At 48.5% G+C, this 18,520-nt stretch overlaps 1 protein-coding gene across 6 annotated transcripts in view; it reads left to right on the top strand.

The window, feature by feature from the left end:
* Positions 1-18,520, top strand: part of ARHGAP22 (Rho GTPase activating protein 22) — a 169,092-nt gene that overhangs the window by 20,223 nt on the left and 130,349 nt on the right. The window contains exon 1 of one of the 6 annotated variants that reach the window (XM_035023650.1): positions 7,306-7,449. The exons of 4 other annotated variants lie outside the window; for them this stretch is intronic. Coding sequence is in view for 1 of the 2 variants with exons in the window: in XM_035023630.1 (XP_034879521.1) it covers positions 9,166-9,199 (34 nt within the window). In the remaining variant the exon portion in view is untranslated. Of the gene's footprint in view, positions 1-7,305; positions 7,450-8,750; positions 9,200-18,520 lie in introns of those variants that run through there. One more of the 6 variants, XM_035023630.1, reaches the window with a different exon arrangement.

Here is an 18,520-nt window from a genome sequence, read left to right as displayed (position 1 = left end):
ATTAGCTTGGTGGCATAATTGGGGAAATAAGGAAGGAAATACCATCTGTGAGAGGATAGACACATGGGAGATGCACCATCTGTGCTGAGTCAGGAGGATCAGGAAGTGAGAGAGAAGAGGAATATGGAAACACGGGGTGAGAAGCATGATAGGGGCACCAGCTAGAAATCTGTGAGCTGCAAGTCACTGGAAGGCAACCCAAACCAGCTGAAGCCAGAAAGGAGAATTTATCAGAGTTATATTGAAGATTTACAAAATCTTTTGAGAGCTAAAGAACTAGGCTTGTAGAATGGACAAGAATGGTGGTGGCTCCAGAGGGCCTAGAAGCAAGAAGCACAAGGATTCTTTTCTCACGGGACAGCATGGCCGAGACACCCCTGCCAGATACCTCCCCCGTACTGGAAGCCACCACTCTCACAGCAGGACATTATCACTGCTGCCAGTGCTGGGAATTAAATTCTAACCATCTCTCAGACTTTCTGTGATGCTCAAGATTGGATTAAAAACCAGGCAGGAGCATCTGGTGGGCTGAACCTCTGTCACCTGGCCACACCTGACTGCCTGCAGGACACAGCAGATCTATTCCTTAAGGTTTCCAAAGAGGGAGGTGACAGGAGATTGCCCCATAATAGGAAAGGGCTAGATATTGTGCAGCCCCCAAAGAAGTTCCATTCCACCATAACAAATGAAGGAAAGAAAAGGTGTGATTTTGAGAGCAAGGGACTCTTGAGTGGTTTTGCCAACTTGGAGAGAAGAGCCAGTGAAGGAGGGAGGGATTAAAGATGCAAAAGAAGGGGAAATGTCTAGAAGGAGCAGAGGGAGGTTATGTGCCAGGGGGCGGGTCAGTCTGCCCAGAGGAGAGGAGCAAGGGGCAGGGCACGTTGTGCAGGGGAGGAATCCTGACCTTGGTGAGAGGTGTGAGTTGAGAGAGAAGGCATCTGGGAAACTTCCATTCTTTCCATCTGTCCCAAACCCGGTCTTTCCACAACAAGCAGGTGTTTTCACGAGGGAGAAGACTTGTTTTTCAATAAGGCAAAACTGACCAAAGTGGTGAGTCATCACTTTCTAAAATCTGACTCTTTTGGAGAGTGGAAAACATTTCAGACCTGCTTCCTCGCTGAATCCAAGTGAGAGGACAGGTTTTGCCATTTGAGCTTGGGCAGGCAGTAGCCCCACCACTGGGTCTCCTACCCCTGCTTCAGGGGAAGGGTGACAGCTCCTTGGAACCTCAGTACATTGTATTTCCAAGACTCAGAAACCCACTAGTGAGGTCACATTTCCCTCTTTCCTCAGCCTCTGCCAAAAGCAGGAGCTCAGCAGGGGATCTTGCCTGGCCCAGGGTGTCAGGCCTGTGGGCTGGGTTCCTTCCTGCCCTCCCCTAGTGCCCTGGGGAACCCCACAGACTCACAGCAAGGCCGTCCCACTGTCAGTTTCACCCACTCTCTAATAGAAGCTTTCCCTTCTAAGAAACCCACAGTGAGACTTTGCAGCTCAATAAAACCTTTATCTGAAAGCTGCCCAATTAAATGGAGAGCTCAGACACTTGGCCAAGTAAAGATTCTTAAGTGAGTAGTATTTGTCTGAACCCAACACTTACAGAGACTTAAAAATGAGGCCTTTGAGCTCCATAGAACCCCTGTGCGGTAGCTGCTCAGAGCCCCCTTTGAGAAAGGACTCCCTGCCCAGCTGTAGGGAGTGGGATCGTGTGACAGCCACTGGCTGTTAGCTCTTTTAGGGTCAGCTTCAGCTTTCAAGCCAACTCCATGCTCTTCTTGAGAAGGCCCCCATCCAATGACTGCAAAAGGCAGCGGTACACAGCCTCCACCCAAAGCCAGACCCCCTAATGGGCCTTATGCTTTAGAGCTCCCCAGAGTGCTGGCAGAGATACCATCTGGTCTGCTTGGTGATCTGACACTCCCCCTCCCACCCCACTCCTGAACAGGTGTTAATTCCCAATAAAACTCTCATCTCAGCATCTGCCCTAGAGAACCCAGCCAGTACACCACTCACTCATCCATCGCACACAGCAAGCCCCCCACCCCGGACATCAGCTGCCTGGACGTTAGCCTGTCCAAAGTTGAAGGCGATGTGTGACCAGCGCGACAGTGGAGGTTGGAACAGAAGGCCGTGTTGTCTGAACCTGCTCGGTATCCTAGGCCACCCCTGTCCCGATATCAGGGCTGCAGAACTCTAGAAACCATGCCTGAGGCTGCAAGTCACAACCGAGGGGCTTTCCAAGCAAAGCCTCCCTGTTCTGGGCTCCACTCTCTTGCTTTGGCCTGCTATGTCTGGTGGTTTTGCAATGCCCGATCCTGGATTCTGCATCGTTGTCCTTCTGACTCTCTGGCCCGGAGCCTAGGACACCAAAGACGCCGAAAAGTAGGAATCCAGGGCTCTAGACCCGTTCTGGAGGCCTGGGCTATGTATGGGAGGCTGTCACAAACACTGAAGTGTGTGCACGAGACTGAAATGAGAAGCCAAGCTAGGCATCCGAAGGAGGCATTGGGCCAACAGCAAAGACAGATATTAGGCCTAAGGCCACAGGACTGTGGCACGGTGGGCAGGAAGAGAGGCCCTGCTGTCTGGGATGGAGCAGCTTACAGCACCCAAGTGCCCGCAGGCAAAACCAAGGACATGCTCAGAGTACCAGCAAAACAAGGCCACCAAAGTGGCAGAAAAGTTCACCTTTGATGAATCACACACAATCGTGCAATTAAAAAGTCTAGAAAGAACACTTTAAATTCAGCATATTCTTAAGTTCTGTTTATAGTTTATATTTAAATTATGGGTTATAATATTTAAATTATGGGTTAATTTTTAAATTATGGGTTGAGTATGGGTAATAATTATGGGTAATTTAAATTTTATATATTTAAATTATGGGTCAGGTCTTCATCAGCCCTGGCAAGAGGCCTTTTAGAAGGTTCCTGTGACCTCAGGCGTGGGAGATCGTAAAGGTGCTGGACTCTAACCGTGGACACCAAGCAGGGAGGGGACACTGAAAAAGGGTCCAAAAGGAGGCATCGAAGTCTGGTAGGCAAAGAAGGGCAGGCAGAGGGTGTGTGTGGTGGAAAGGTCAGCTGGAGTCATGAAGAGGACCAAGTAGGTGATGGCTCTCCCTCTCATAGCCATCTGAGTTGTTTCCAGGTCGACAGTGGGGCTTGGCCTCACTCAGTCATTCAGGGGCTCAGACTGCAGGGCCTCTGCCTCTTCCTCCTTCCAGGTGGCCCCAGAAAAGGGAGACAAGCCTGGAGGAGTGTTGGAGGGAAGAGTCCTATGGGCCAGGCCTAGAAGCAGTTGCATCATGTCTGCTCAGAAACAATGGCCAGGACACAGTCACATGGAACTGCAAGGAGCCTGGGAAATGTAGGGCATCTGGGCAAGCCCAGGAGGGAGCGGAGAACAGGTCTGGTGCAGAGCTAGCCTCCTCTGCACGGAGCAAGGAGTCAACAGTGGTGGGGCACACAGGGTCGACAGGGTAGGGAATGGCCAGAGGTGGACTGGCAAACACCTCACAACTGGCTCTCTGGAAGGAAAAAAAATTTAAGTCTGGATTGATAGCGTGTGCTAATTTTCTTGATGTAAATACTCCCACCACCATCCATTTCAAACTACCAGCACGATCACTGAACTAGGCGCTGCCAAGAGATGTGAGGTTACAGCCCAATAAACAGATGAATTAGGGGTTTTGAGAGAAATGGAACCAACAGGAGAGAGCTAAATATCTCTCAAGAGTATAATAAGAATATATACATATTTATGCATACATACATACTGTATGTTATTGAGGCTGAAAAGTCCCAAGATCTACAGTTGGCAAGCTGGACACTAAGGAGGGTCGATGTAGTTCTAGTTCAAAGGCCAGCAGTCTTAAGACCCAGGAAGAGCCAATTTTCAGTTCTAGTCCAAAGTCAGGAAAAAAAACCAATGTCCCAGCTCAAGGCAGTCAGGCAGGACAGTTCCCTTCTATGCATGGGAAGGTGAGGCTTTTTGTTCTTCTCAGGTCCCCAACTGATTGGGTGCGGCCCACCCACATCTGGAAGGACAACATGCTTTATTCAGTCTACTGATTCAAATGCCAATTTCACCCAGAAACACCTTCACACACACACACACACCGAGAATAATGCTTGACCAAATGTCTGGCTGGGTGCCCCGTGACCCAGTCAAGATGACATACAAAATCAACTCTCACAGTAGTGTTTTCACCATGCAGATACATTAAGTGCAAATAACCTTAAGAATGTAGATAATACTAAAATGTAGTAAAATAATTAGGAAGTGATGTGTGTTGGGTATGTATGTTTAATTTGATTTATTTCACTGTAAGTTTATAAAATGTAATCTCCAATGATGCCTGTGTTAAAATTGCAAAATTCCTGAAAACCTAGCAATCAGCTCTCACTGGCATTTGTTCTGGCCAGCTGTTCCAGCACACCACTGGGATGCACAGGAGCGACATGCAAGAGAGCTGGAGCCTCAGCCTCCTGGCAACAGGGACAGAGAGCAGTCGAAGCAGGAAGTCAGGGGACACTGGTGCTGGTGAGCACTGCACACAGGCATCTCAGACCCAGGGTAGCAGTGTTTTCTCCCTCTGCCTCCAGAAGAGCACACTCTGTCCTCTCTGAGGTTCTAGAATAGGGGAGCAAGTTTCTGCTATCTAGATGACATCTTGGCAAAAAACAGAGAAAGGCTCACCCTCCTGGCAGCGGACCCCTCCAACAGAACTAGAACACACAGCTTTTCCAGCAGAGCCCAAACCCAGCCCTACTCCCCTGTCTACTGGACACCTTTGTACAGTGAACAGGCTATACAACCGTACCTGTAGCTCCATGTGGAATGGAGCAGTCTCCCACTGAGACTTGGGAGAGGGGCCCCTTTCTGCTTTCTGACTGGGAGACTGATTGACAAAATGTGTCCCTTTCTGAGAAGAAGACTCCCTTGGGGTGACAGCAGGTAGAGACTACCTCTGGTGTCCCCAGGCTCAACGATATGCAATTATCTTCTTTTTTTTTTAATTTTATTTTATTATGTTATGTGAGTCACCATACATTACATCATTAGTTTTTGATGAGTGTTCCATGATTCATTGTTTGCGTATAACATCCAGTGCTCCATGCAATACGTGCCCTCCTTAATACTCATCATGGGGCTAACCCACCCTCTCTTCCCCCTCCCCTCTAAAACCCTCAGTTTGTTTCTCGGAGTCCATAGTCTCTCATGGTTCATCTCCCCCTCTGATTTCCCCCCTTCATTTCTCCCTTCCTTTCCTAATGTCCTCCATGCTAATCCTTATGTTTCACAAATAAGGGAAACCATATAATAATTGACTTTCTCTGCTTGACTTATTTCACTTAGCATAATCTCCTCCAGTCCCATCCATGTTGATGTAAAAGTTGGGTATTCATCCTTTCTGATGGCTGAGTAATATTCCATTGCATATATGGACCACATCTTCTTTATCCATTCATCTGTTGAAGGGCATCTCGGCTCTTTCCACAGTTTGGCTATTGTGGACATTGATGCTATGAACATTGGGGTGCATATGGCCCTTCTTTTCACTACATCTGTGTCTTTGGGGTAAATACCCAGGAGTGCAATTGCTGGGTCATAGGGTAGCTCTATTTTTAATTTTTTGAGGAACATCCACAGTTTTCCATAGTGGCTGTACCAATTTGCATTCCCACCAACAGTGTAAGAGGGTTCCCCTTTCTCCACATCCTCGCCAACATTTGTTGTTTCTTGCCTTGTCAATTTTATGCAATTATCTTCTAAAGTAGTGGTTCTCACCCCTGGCCACATGCTGGATCACGGGAGGAGCTTTTACAACTCCCAGTGACCAGGGCACATGCCAGACTAAACAGGACCCAGTGGCAGACGGGACACAGAAATGAGTTTTCAAAGCTCCCCAATGTGCAGCCAAGGTTGAGAGCCACTGACCTGAAGCCGTGCTGGAGCTGGTCAGTGATGTTGGTGGGTGACCACCTGACTGAGAGGTGTGCCTTCCAGCAGCTGCCTTTGGAGAGTTCTGCCCTCCCGACCCTCCTACTCACCCTTCAGTGCTTGGCCAAGTCTGGCCCACAGCAGCCTCAGAAAATGTCAGGCCGGAAACTGGGGGAGACCCAGGACCACTGGTTGGCAGGGGCAGGGCCGTGGGGAGAGGGCCGCTTCTCTGCTTCTGCTTCTGCTTCTGCAGGAGGCCTGTATCTTCCCTTTGTAAACTTCAGGAAGGAGGGGGCGCTAATGTCCCTTCCAGCTGGACCCCATGGGTGCAGAGTCCAGACTAGCTCTTGCCCTGTTCCCAGCTTTACTTCTGGGTTTGAGCCCAGAGCCTCCGTGGTTTTGTCCGAGTCCAACACTGATCCCGGGAAAAGCAGGCGGGTGAGCGCAGCGACTTAATGTCATTGGGGGAAACAGCTGCACAGGAAAATCAACCGGGGGTGGTTTCTTAACCAAAACAAGTGTGAGTGGACCCAAACTAAGTCTTCAGGGCATTTTCCTGCCTCTGGCTTGGAGGACGTGGTCCAGGCTGCATTACTCACAGGGCTTCAGGATTGCTCAAGACATTGTCACTGGCCACGGGACCTCACCCTGTGACCCTGATGTCAACATGAGACTTTCCAGATCTGTATCCTCCCCACTCCTCCCGGGTAGCCTGTGTCCCAGCCTGACCCGGCCTCTACCTGGCCAGAAAGGAAAAGAAGGGCAATTCGGTCATTCATTAGTGTTTCTTGGATCTGTCCCTCAAGCCAGTATTCCTCCCAGGGCTCGTGGCCTGAGTCCGGCCCTGAGGCTCAGGACTGGGAGTGCAGGAGGGGTGTTGGGCAGTCTGTGAGACCCAGCTAAGAGCCCTGGGGAAGTGCTTAATGGCTCCTTCTGGTGGTAGAATCAGGAGAGGTTCGCAGGGACTTGCTAAGAATAATCAGGCTTGCGGGCACCTGGGTGGCTCAGTCGGTTAAGCGACTGCCTTCGGCTCAGGTCATGATCCCAGGGTCCTGGGATGGAGTCCCGCATCGGGCTCCCCCTGCTCTGCGGGGAGCCTGCTTCTCCCTCTGCCTCTGCCTGCCACTCACCCTGCCTGTGCTCTCTCTCTCTGTCAAATAAATAAATAAAATCTTTAAAAAAAAAAAAAAAAGAATAATCAGGCTTGCGTAACTGAAACTGTGGGAAAGGACACTCCCGAGAGAGGGAACCATGGGTGCAAAGGCACGGGGGCACACAGGGGCTGCACGTGCACGTGGCCGTGTGTAGCAGCAGCAGGAGATAGGTCACGGATAAAGGCGTGGACCGTACCATGAAAGGCCTTGAATATTATCTCAAAATACTGATTCCTCTCTTCTGAGGAGTGGCTGAGGGCCAGAACAAGTGACTGGATGCTGAGCAAGGCAGCTTTGTCTCCATGAACTCTGCTTTCTCCCTGCCCCCTGGCCGTTGGACCCCCACATCCTGGTGAGTCCTTGACCTCTCCAATTCTCGCCTCCTCTCTGTAGGCCAGACCCTGCCCTCTCTAGCACGGATTGCTTCAGGGGCTAGACCCCTAGCCTCCAGAACTTCTGGATATCCAGCCACCAGAGTTGATTGCACATTAATACTTCATTCGGGCATCAGTGGACATGGGGGCACTCTGAGGATCAGGGAGGGAGCATGGCCATTCAAAGAGAGAGGTCATCTTTCACATCCCTCATCTTCAACTAAGAGGACCACACAGCACTCAGACTCAGAAAGACCCAGCCGCAGGTACAAATGCCTAACACAGCACACGGGGTCATTTCAGGCGCACAAAAGCTGGTCCTCACCATCCAGCAAGTTCGTTGAGGACTCTCAAGCCAAAAACTGCTCACATGAAGTGGTTGGAAATTGGGGATTTAGAGAGACCTGGCGTCACAGAAAATCATCAGCTGTAGACACACTGCCCCGGGGTTCGGTTCCGGTCCTGACAGTATTGTGTGACTTTGGGCAAGTTATTTAACATTTCTGTGCCTTATTTTCTTTATCTGAAAAGCCATGACAATAGCACCTGCCTCAGAGAATTTGAGAATTAAATGAGATATGGAATATAAAGTACCAGCCTTAATGCCAGGCACGTAGTAGGCACCTAATAAATGATACCAATACTGTGATTGCATTTCTTGGGCAGTTTTTAGGCTCTTGAGGCTGAGCTCCCCAAAAGCCCCACTATGCATTCTTTAGAGTTATGTTAGTATGAAACGGAAACATGACAATTAGCAGATTCACTACTCAGTGAACAGTTTTTGAGACCCTACTGCGTGAGGGGCCCTAAACTAAATGCTTCACGTGCATTCTGATTGCTGCCACCTTATTAAGGCAGCGGAAACATCCCTAAGGGGCATCCCTCTGCTTGCTGGGCCCATCCCTGGGGAGGATCCGAACACCGGCCAGGTTGAGAGCTCCGTGTAAGACACACCTGTCTTTCACAGTTGAACTGTGAGCTCCGAAACCGCCTCCTGGACCCCCCTGGCCGGAGACATCAGACAGAGCGGGTCCCATTGGATGGGCGCTGGAGGGGGCCTTGGCCCCTAGGGGTCTCCCCCTTTCTCCCCAAGAGCGCTCTCCCGGGGGAGGGGGCTGGAGGGGCTTGGCACGACAGGAGGGCGGCGGCGGCGCGGATTTCCAGCGGCCTCTCTGCCGGCGGCGCGCCAGACTGGCCCTCCCCGCGCAGTGGGCGCAGTGGGCGGATCCGCTCGAGAGCCGGGAGCCGGGAGCCATCCGACCCGCCCGCGCGGCTGGGACCGGGCTGCACCGCCCTCCTTGGGGACCCGCCCGCCCGCCGGAGGGGAGCAGAGCCCCACGCGCTCGAGGCTCCGGGATGGGTAGTGCCGCGTGCGCCCCAGGGCGGTGGGACAGCCAGGCCGCCCCGCCCTGGCCCAGTGATTGATCAGCAGCCCTCACCGAGCAGCCTTTTACTGGTTCGCTTGGATGGGCATTAATTCTGGGATGGATAAATAATGCATTGAGGTTGGTGTAGTCCAAGGCAAGTCGTCGGTCGGAAGCAAGGAGAGGGAGCCCGAGGGATCCTCGCCTGTAAAGCCAGCAGCCATGGGGGCCCGAGCCGGGCAGGAGGGGCAGTTGGGCCAGAGGAAGAGAAAAGGGAAGTGGATGACAGCATGATCGGCGCAAGGACTCTGGACTGGCAGCTTCTGGAATATGCTGAGCCCAAAGATCAGGCAAGCCAGGAGGGGTAAGTCCAACTTCCTGGGGCGGGTCTGGGCACAGTGTGTGTCTCTTGGCTAACACATGCAGACACTTAGCCTGCAGACACTTAGCCGGCTGCTACACTGGGGGTCAGATGAGGTAGGCATTCCAGAAGCATCCTCCTGACTGACATGCCTGCCTAGTGAGGCTCCTGGGGTCTGTGGGGGTCAGCCCAGAGACGTAAAAGGGCAATGGCCATTTCAGTGCTGTAGCCAGCGTGCAACCCTCACCCCATCTTCCGTGTTTTGCCGAGTTCCTCAGTTGCTCAAAGTGACCAGGTGACAACTTAGGGAAAACTTTGTTTCTTTACTAAAAAGGAAGTGCTCAATGCTCACGATTTGCCCCACCAGCCAAGACACACGTGGCCCTCACTGCGGAGGGCCGTGCCCTGGCTTCCGGAGATGGCCAGGTCCAAGGGAGAGTCCACACTCCTGTGGCCTGGGACCGTGCTCGGTAGAGCCTGCAGGAGCTGCCAGGCCTGGGCTGCAGGAAGCAATTCAATTCCTCAGGCAGGCGCTCCCCAGGGGGAGAACTCCCCGGAAGCCGCACAGCCTGGACATGAGAGGGCTAAGGGCACAGATCTGGAAATAAGTCAGAGATGGGAGTCTGGAGAACCTTGCAGAATGATCTTGCGGGACTGGACTAGTGCCCTAGCCAGACTGTGTCCCTGCAGAGTGGCCTGGAAACTCAGGACAAGTCCCTGGACTAGGGACAGCATCTCCCTAGGGACAGCAACTTATTGGCCATTGTCATTTTAGTTAAGACCATCTGTCTTTTAAGAAAATCGAAAGTGTCTTTTCAGGTGGCCAGTGTTTACGGAGGGCTGAGCTTCCCTTTGAGCAATGAGTTATGAGGACGGGTGGTTTAGAGGTGGGTGGGACATCTGCCTGCAGAGCTTGGAAACAGCATGTCTTGCCCAGTGTGTGTGTGACAGGGACCCTCCAGCCTCCTGTTAACTCACAGGCAACCCACCCATCTCATTAGCTACTAACGGATGACTGCAGGGTGGGCTGGCCATCCAGAGCGTGGTCACGGCTGTCGGGACCCCTCTGTGGGGTGTTCCAAATGGACAATCACCTGGGGGCCCCAGTGGGCAAAAGCAGACTGTGCATGGCTCTGCTGAAGGCTGAGAGTGCAATCTAGTGACCACCTAAAGGGATGGGCCAGGCCATGCATGCCCTTTGAGAAAACTGAAGTCTACCCTCCCAGCCCTGTCCTAATGCACTAGCCACTGGCCAGCTGTGGCTATTGAGCCCTTGACATATGGCTGGTCCAAATTGAGAAACATATGCACTAGATTCTGTTGACTTGGCAGAAAAAAAGAATGTAAAATATCTTACTAATAATTATATTGAGTACAGGCTGAAATGACAATATTTTGGATATGTTGAGTTAAATAAAATGTTATTAAATTTAATTCCACCTGTTTTTTTTTACTTTCTTATGAAGCAGCTGCTAGAACACTGATAATTACAATTACATATGTGGTTCACATTATATGCCTGTTGCACAGTGCTCGTCTAGAAAGAGACCAGGGCTTCAGCAAAGGGCTCTCAGGAAGCCAGCCTTTGAAATCCCAAACTTCTCACAAGTAGTTGTCCTAGGTCGGTGGTTCTCAGCCAGGGGTGATTTTGCCCCCCTTGCCAGGGGACGTTTGGCATTGTCTGGAGACATTTGTGGTTGTTCCAACTGAAGGGCGCTACTGGCTTCTAGTGCATAGAGAACAGGGACACTGCTAAACATCCTAAGAAGCAGAGGACAGGCCCCGCAACAAAGAATTACCTGGCCCCAAATGTCTGTAGTGATAAGGTTGGGGAAGAGTCTACTTGATGATATTATCTGGTAAGATATGTTAAAAAACGATGTTTATGGTGTCGTGTGTCAGCTACCCACTTACCCACAAAAATGTATGATCATAAACTATGATAAGAAGCATTCTAGGAGCATATACTACAAATGTGGCATCCAGAGGAAGTAAGAGGTCCTTGAGCTGTGAGCTGGGAAATGGTAGGGAGCTAACTAGGCAAAGAAGGGTGGAAGGACGAGGCCACGTTGCAGGTGGGGAGCGGCATGTGCAGGTGCCGTGGGCGGGGGGGGGCGGGCGGCACTCGGGAGTAGGAGGCTGGAGCTGGGGGCAGGGAGGGGCAGCAGGCACAGCACGAGGCTGGAGACCAGGTTGGGAACTGGCTCATGTAGGGTCAGGCTTGCAGCTTGTTACAGAATAATTCTCCCTGGTGACATTTCTAGAGAAATACAGACCAAAATCCTGCATGTGTGTGTGTGTGTGTGTGTACCTTTAAGTAATTGGGCTGTGGTAGAAGTGGTGAGAAAAAAGAGCTCACATCAAAATCCATCCCCCATTGAACCTTTTAGAAGCAGGGCAGGATACATGTTATAAACACAGCAAGCCAGAGTATGCAATCACAGCCCTTGGTATCCAGATACTGCCCTGTCCATACTGCTCCAGACCATCCATATTCCAGATAGACTTCCAGGCTATACCACTATGTGGATAGGCTGGGTTGCACAAAAAAGACTGGGGTTGCTTTCTGAGATAGTTAATAACATCAGCCTCAGCCAGCTCAAAAGCCTCTGGGGTCTGGCCTAAAGGCTGCTGTGCAGATAGGGGCTTCCCAGGGGCCCTTCCTCAGAGTCATGTTGGCTGTTAACTTCCAGGAAGGCCCCCATCGAGGCCAGCCCTGAGGGAGTTTGCAAAGGCTGCCAACACCCTGAAAGCTGTCCTCAGATCTCCTTTCTAAGGAGGGGGAGATGTCAGGATTGAGAACCTCGCACGGAAAACCCTGTTGTCACTTACCTGCATATAGAACTAAGTTTGATCAACTGTCATGCCCTGACCAAGCTCAATTTCCAAGAAGTTAGAGGCAAAAGAGGCAGGTGTCAATATATGGACACACACACACACACACACACGCACGCACACACACACAGACACCCCAAGACGATAATTCAAAAAACAGGCACCCAAACTAGCTGGAAGTAGCTCAAAATAGGCCAGATTCAAATAGTGTGCTTGGTTTTATTTTTTTTTATTTTTATTTTTATTTTTTTAATTTTTTTTTTTTAAAGATTTTATTTATTTATTTGAGAGAGAGAATGAGAGAGAGAGAGCACATGAGAGGGGGGAGGGTCAGAGGGAGAAGCAGACCCCCTGCTGAGCAGGGAGCCCGATGCGGGACTCGATCCCGGGACTCCAGGATCATGACCTGAGCTGAAGGCAGTCGCCCAACCAACTGAGCCACCCAGGCGGCCCAGTGTGCTTGGTTTTAAGTGCATCGCACTATTCAGACTGATTTCAGGAAGGTGGTCCAGATTGGCTCAAATCAGCATACGCTGGCCACTAATACCTAAGTGGTTTTAGCTCGCCATTGCTTGCTTAGGACCAGTTCAGACTCATCCTAGCTGGTCATGGCCTGTTGAAGCCAGTCCAGGCTATTTGTAGCCAGCTGTGGTTCCCTGCTCCCCCTTGGCTCTGGAGGTTCCTTCCAGAGGCCCTTTCCAATCACTTTGCCCCAGCAAGCTCTTCCTCCACTGATTCCCGTTTCCACATTCCCAGAGTGGGACCAGAAGAGACAGTTTACCCCTACCCTTGCCAATTTTTCCAGAAAAAAAATAAGATAAATTTGCTAAAACTCCTTGAATGTATTACATATACAGTGGAGCAAGTCACAAGTCCATGTGCTTTGTGACACTGTGAAAGTTGCAGTTTCTTTTTCAAGATAGAAAATAAAAACATAAGGCAGGTGCCTTCTGTCTTGGAAATAGGAGAGGAGGAGCAGTGGAGCCTCATGCCATACCCTCAGGCCCACTACCGCATTCTGGGCATCCTATGCCCTCCACGCTCCCTCCTCTGCTCACAGAGCCCCTGGGAGCACCTGGTTAGAACCAGACCTGGTTCCCCATCTCTCCAGCCATAGTCAGAACAGAGCCCCAAAATACTTGACCTTGATGCAGCCCCATCTGGCTGGAATTGTTCCCCTTTCTGAAATCCCACTGTACTAGGACTTAGGTCTTCAGAGACTGGTATGTTCTGTCAGTCTTGATAGAGGCTTATTGCTCTGGCCTTGCCCTAGTCCACAAGGATGAGAGATGGGGGGCAGCCCTGTCTCTTTCTCTTCCAAAGAGCTCTTGACTCTGCCTGTCTCACTTACCCTTATGCCATCACCCACCCCCAGCCATCATCATCTCTCACCTGGACTTTGGCAATAAGACTGCCTCCCACCCACTCTCATCCATTCTCCATTCCAAAGCCAGAGCTATCTTTTCAAATGTAAATCCAGCCATACATTCACCTCCAGCCTCTACCCCAACTTGGAATCCTTCAGTGGCTTCCCCATTGCTCTTTGGGTTAAAATCCAAAGTCTTACCAAGGCCCACAAGACCCCTCTTACAGTCTAGCCAGTGGCTACCCCCCCAGCCTCCTCTCATTCTCCAGGCTCCAGCCACACTGGCCTTCTTCCTGTTCTTCCACTGTTCCATGGGCCTTCTACCACAGGGCCTTAGTACACCATTTTCCCTACCTGGAATGCCTCTCTCTTTCTCCCTCTCCCCCCTCTCCCTACACACATGCATTCCTTGATTCCTACTCACCCTCCAGCTTTCAGTTCAAGTGTCACCAGCCAGGAAAGTCCTCCCACACACCCCAGTCTAAGCTAGGTCCTCTGCTGCAAGCTCTCCTTTCTTTACAGCATTTACCTTGGATGATAGGTATACACTCCCAAATGGAATTATCTGATGGATATCTGTCCCTCCACTGGACTGAGTTCCAGGAGGGCAGGAACCATTTCCGGTTTTGAATATCATTATACTTCAACGCCAGGCACCTGAAGGAACTCAATACATACATTTTGAATGAATGAATGAATGAATGAATGAATGAATGGTAGGGAAAGCATTAGCCTGGGAGGCTGAAGCGCCGTCTCTGCCCTAACTGGTCCAGGTCCTTAGGCAAGTCAGCCCCCCGCCCTTGACTGCCTTATATATTGCAAATATTTTCCCAATGTGTTGCTTGCCTTTTACTTTTCTATTAGGGTTTTTTCCCCCACCAGATGTACATCAGTTTTTAATTTTCATGTCGCTATTCTATCAATATTTTCTTTCAGAGTCTCTGCCTTTGTTTAGAATATTTCAAAAATAAGATTGATGTTGCTATTAAGGAGGCTCCTTCTTTTAGAGGAAATCATGGAACTAATGGGCCATGCTACAGCAGTTTTAGCTATCTTTCCTAGCAGGAGTATCAGTGTCTTAGAAGCCTCGATGAATGGGCAGAGCCTGGTCAGTACTTCGGGGATGGAGAGAGAAAACTCTAGAAGATGAAATACTTTCAGTGGCCTCATTGTTCTTGATTTTCCCCACAGGAAAGTAAGCCATCATATATTATGTGTCTTCCATGCTCTAGGAATTAATTCTCATAACTACACTATGATGAGGCATCAGTGCTCCCATGTTAGCAGGTGTGGAAAGAGCATCACGGGGGCCCTGCCAATAAGTGGCAGCATTCGTACTCATGTCTGTCCAATGCCAAGGCTTCTGACCTCTCTCCCTGACCCAATGCAGGGATCCACACCAGCCAAAGACCCCTGACGATAGCCCTCCATGTCCCCAGGAGGGCTATAGATCCTTTGAGTCTAAGATGCAGTGATGTATTTTTATTTTTATTTAATTTTAAATTAAAAAAAATTTTAAACCAACATGCAGTATTATATTAGTTTCAGGTGTACAATATAGTGATTCAGCAATTCTATATGTTACTCAGTGCTCATTGTGGTAAGTGTCCTCTTAAACCCCTTCATCTGTTTCACTCATCTTCCTTCCCACCTCCCCTTGGCAACACCAGTTTGTTCTCTCTAGTTAAGAGTCTGGTTTTTTGTTTGTCTCTTTTTCCTGTGTTCATTTGTTTTGTTTCGTAAGTTCCACATATAAATGAAATCATGGCATTTGTCTTCCTCTGACTTATTTTACTTAGCATTATACCCTCTAGATCCATCCATGTTGTTGCAAATGGCAAGACTTCATTCTTTTTTATGGCTGAGTAATATTCCATTGTATATATATCACATCTTCTTTATCCATTCATCTATTTATGGACACTTGGGTTGCTTGCATATCTTGCCATTGTGAATAATCTGCAATAAGCATAGGGGTGCACATATCTTTTCAAATTAGTATTTTTACTTTCTTTGGATAAATTCCTAGTAGTAGAATTACTGGATCATATGGTAACTCTATTTTTATTTTTTTGAGGAACCTCCATACTGTTTTCCACAGTGGCTACACCAGTTTGCATTTCCACCAACAGTGCACGAGGGTTCCTTTTCTCCACATCCTCTCCAACACTTGTTTCTTGTGCTTTTTATTTTATCCATTCTGACAGGTGTGAGGTGATAGCACATTGAGGTTTTGATTTGCATTTCCCTGATGATCAGTGATGTTGAGCACCTTTTCATGTGTCTGTTGGCCATCTGGATGTCTTCTTTGAAAAAATATTCATGTCTTCTGCACATTTTTAATTAGATTATTAGTTTTTTTTGGTGTTGTGATGATATTTTTAAGAAGATGCCCACTGAATATGAACACATGGAGATTAAATTTAGACAACTGTTGGAATATTTAAGGTTGAATTATTAATATGTAGTAGAAAACTAAGCAAATAAAAAAAACAAGACAATTATGAACTCAAGGGAAAGCAAAAGTGATGCATGAAAGGAAAAATTATTATGGTATACTACATAGCTCAATTAGGACTAGCAATTACATAGTGCAAATTAATAATGCAAATTTGGCATGTTGAAGAAATCAAAATTACAGTATAACTATGTTGGGAGGATGAAGTGGGTGCTTATGTGTGATGGGGCCGGGGGAGTGAGAGAAATAAAATCCTCACTTTCCATAGTAACAAGTCAACAAATAATACTTAAAAAAGAAAAATCAAGAAGTGATTTGGCATAAAAACAAACACATAGGTCAATGGAACAGGATAGAGAGCCCAGAAACAAACCCGAGCATATATGGCCAATTAATTTATGACAAGGAGCCAAGAACAGATGATGGGGAAAGGATAGTCTCTTCAATAAACGGTGTTGGCAAAACTGGACAGTCACATGCAAAAGAACAAAACTGGACCATTACCTTATACCATATAGAAAAATCAACTCAAAAATGGATTAAAGACTAAGTAAGACCTGAAACCATAAAACTCCTAGAAGAAAACATAGGTGGCAAGCTCCTTGATGTTGGTTTTAGTGATGATTTTTTTTTTAATTTGATGCCAAAAGCAAAGGCAACAAAACACAAAAACAAAAATAAATGTGGGACCACACCAAACGTAAAAGCTTCTGCACAGCAAAAGAAACCATCAACAAAATGAAAATGGGAAAAACTATTTGAAAATCACGTACCTGATAAGGGCTCAATATCTAAAATATACAAAGAACTCACACAACTTAATAGAAAAAAAATAAAACCCAAACAATTCTATTTAAAAATGGGCAGAGGAACTAAATATAGACATTTTTAAGACATAAAATCGCCAACAAGTACATGAAAAGGTGTTCAACATAACTAATGTCGGGGAAATACAGATCAAAACTGCAAGAGCTACCGCCTCATAACCTGTTAGAATGGCTATCATAAAATAAACAAACAAGCCCAAGAGATAACAAGCATGTGTTGTCTCCAGTGAGGTTGTGGGGAAAAGGGAACCCTGGCATACTGTTGTTGGGAATGTAAATTAGTACAGCCACTATGGGAAACAGTATGGAGGACCCTCCAAAAATTAAATATAGAACTACCATAGGATCCAGCAACCCCACTTCTGAGCCTATATCCAAAGGAAATGAGAACAGGATATCAGAGGGATCTCTGCCCTCCTATGTTCATTGCAGCACTAGTCACAGTGGCCGAGACATGGAAACAACCTAAGTGTCCATCAGAGGATTAATGGACAAAGAAGATGTGGTGCACAGGTAGATACAGTGGACCATTATTCAGCCATGAGAAAGAAATCCTGCCATTTGTGACAGCGTGGATTGATCTTGAGAGCATTGTGCTAAGCGAAGCCAGAAAGAGAAAGACAAATACTGCTGCATGGTATCACTTATAAGTGGAAACTAAAAAAGGCAAATTCACAGAAACAGAGAGTAGAAAAGTGGTTGCCAGGGACTGGGGTGTGGGGGGTGGAGGGCCGAGTAGGGAGAGTTTAGTAAAAGGGCATAAACTTTCAACTATAAGACGAACCAAGTCTGAGGATCTGATGTAAAACACGGTGACGTAGTCGGTGACACTGTGTTGTGTAATTGAAATTTGCCAGCAGAGTAGAAGCGATATGTACTCCCCCGCACAAAAAAGATAAATATGTGATGTGATGGATGATTCATTAACTAGATGGGGGAATCAAGGGCGAAAAATGGTAGTAAATGAATACAGTTAGAAATGTAGAGGTAAAAACCAAAAGGATCAAACGAAAAAGGATGGAAGTGACTGCCCCCGGGTGTTGGGGAATGGAAGGTCATGGAAGAATAGGAGGCTGCCGGGTTTCACACCAAGGCTTGTAGGACTACCAGAGATGTGGTTGAGGAGTGATAGCCTTGAGATAAGGTAACCTCATGCCAGTTAAAACTGGGGGATTGCTCTTAAGGGATGACCATGGGGTTCACAGACCTCCTCTGATTGCTTGGTTCTGAATAGTGTGGCCTTCCAGGATGTGCCCATGGTGACTCCAGGCTGCCCCCTGCCCAGGCTTGTCCACTGACGTCTCCCTAAGGCAGAACACCTCCATGGCCCTGAGAGTGGGACAACATAGCCTACTTAAATGACACAGTACCTGGCTTTGCCTGAGACTCAGAGAGAGGATCGAGGGCTAGGAGAGGGGTCAGGGAAGTGGTCTAGGAGAACGGTTTCTAGAGAGTGGAACCAGGGTCTGGGCCAGAGGCCAGGTAGGGACTAGAGGCCTCCCAGACAGCAGCTTTTGGTGCAGAAGGAAGGCCAGGATAGACTCACCCAGTGGTCTCCTTATTCCAGGCCTGGCCCTGGCACCACTGCTCAGGGCTGTCACCTTCTCCGAGAGTTCAAGTGCCCAAGCCTAGACGTTCTCTACCACTGGCTGGGCCTTCCACCCCCCAAACAGAAGACTGAGCTCTCTCCTATCTCTCCTTCCAGAAGTTTGTTCAGAAATGAAATGAAGTTGCAGAAGCCCTCAGATGAACCAAAAGTCTAGGACCAGCCCCAAGGACCTGGTCAGAGGAAATAAAATTCCCAATTTGAGGATCTTTGGATGACAGTGGCCTCAAAG

The sequence above is a fragment of the Mirounga leonina genome, unplaced genomic scaffold (genome assembly GCF_011800145.1).
Source record: "Mirounga leonina isolate KUSES-001 unplaced genomic scaffold, KU_Mleo_1.0 Mir_114, whole genome shotgun sequence".
NCBI lineage: Eukaryota > Metazoa > Chordata > Mammalia > Carnivora > Phocidae > Mirounga > Mirounga leonina.
Note: the sequence above shows the minus strand (reverse complement) of the source record. Positions and strands in the feature narration are given on the sequence as shown.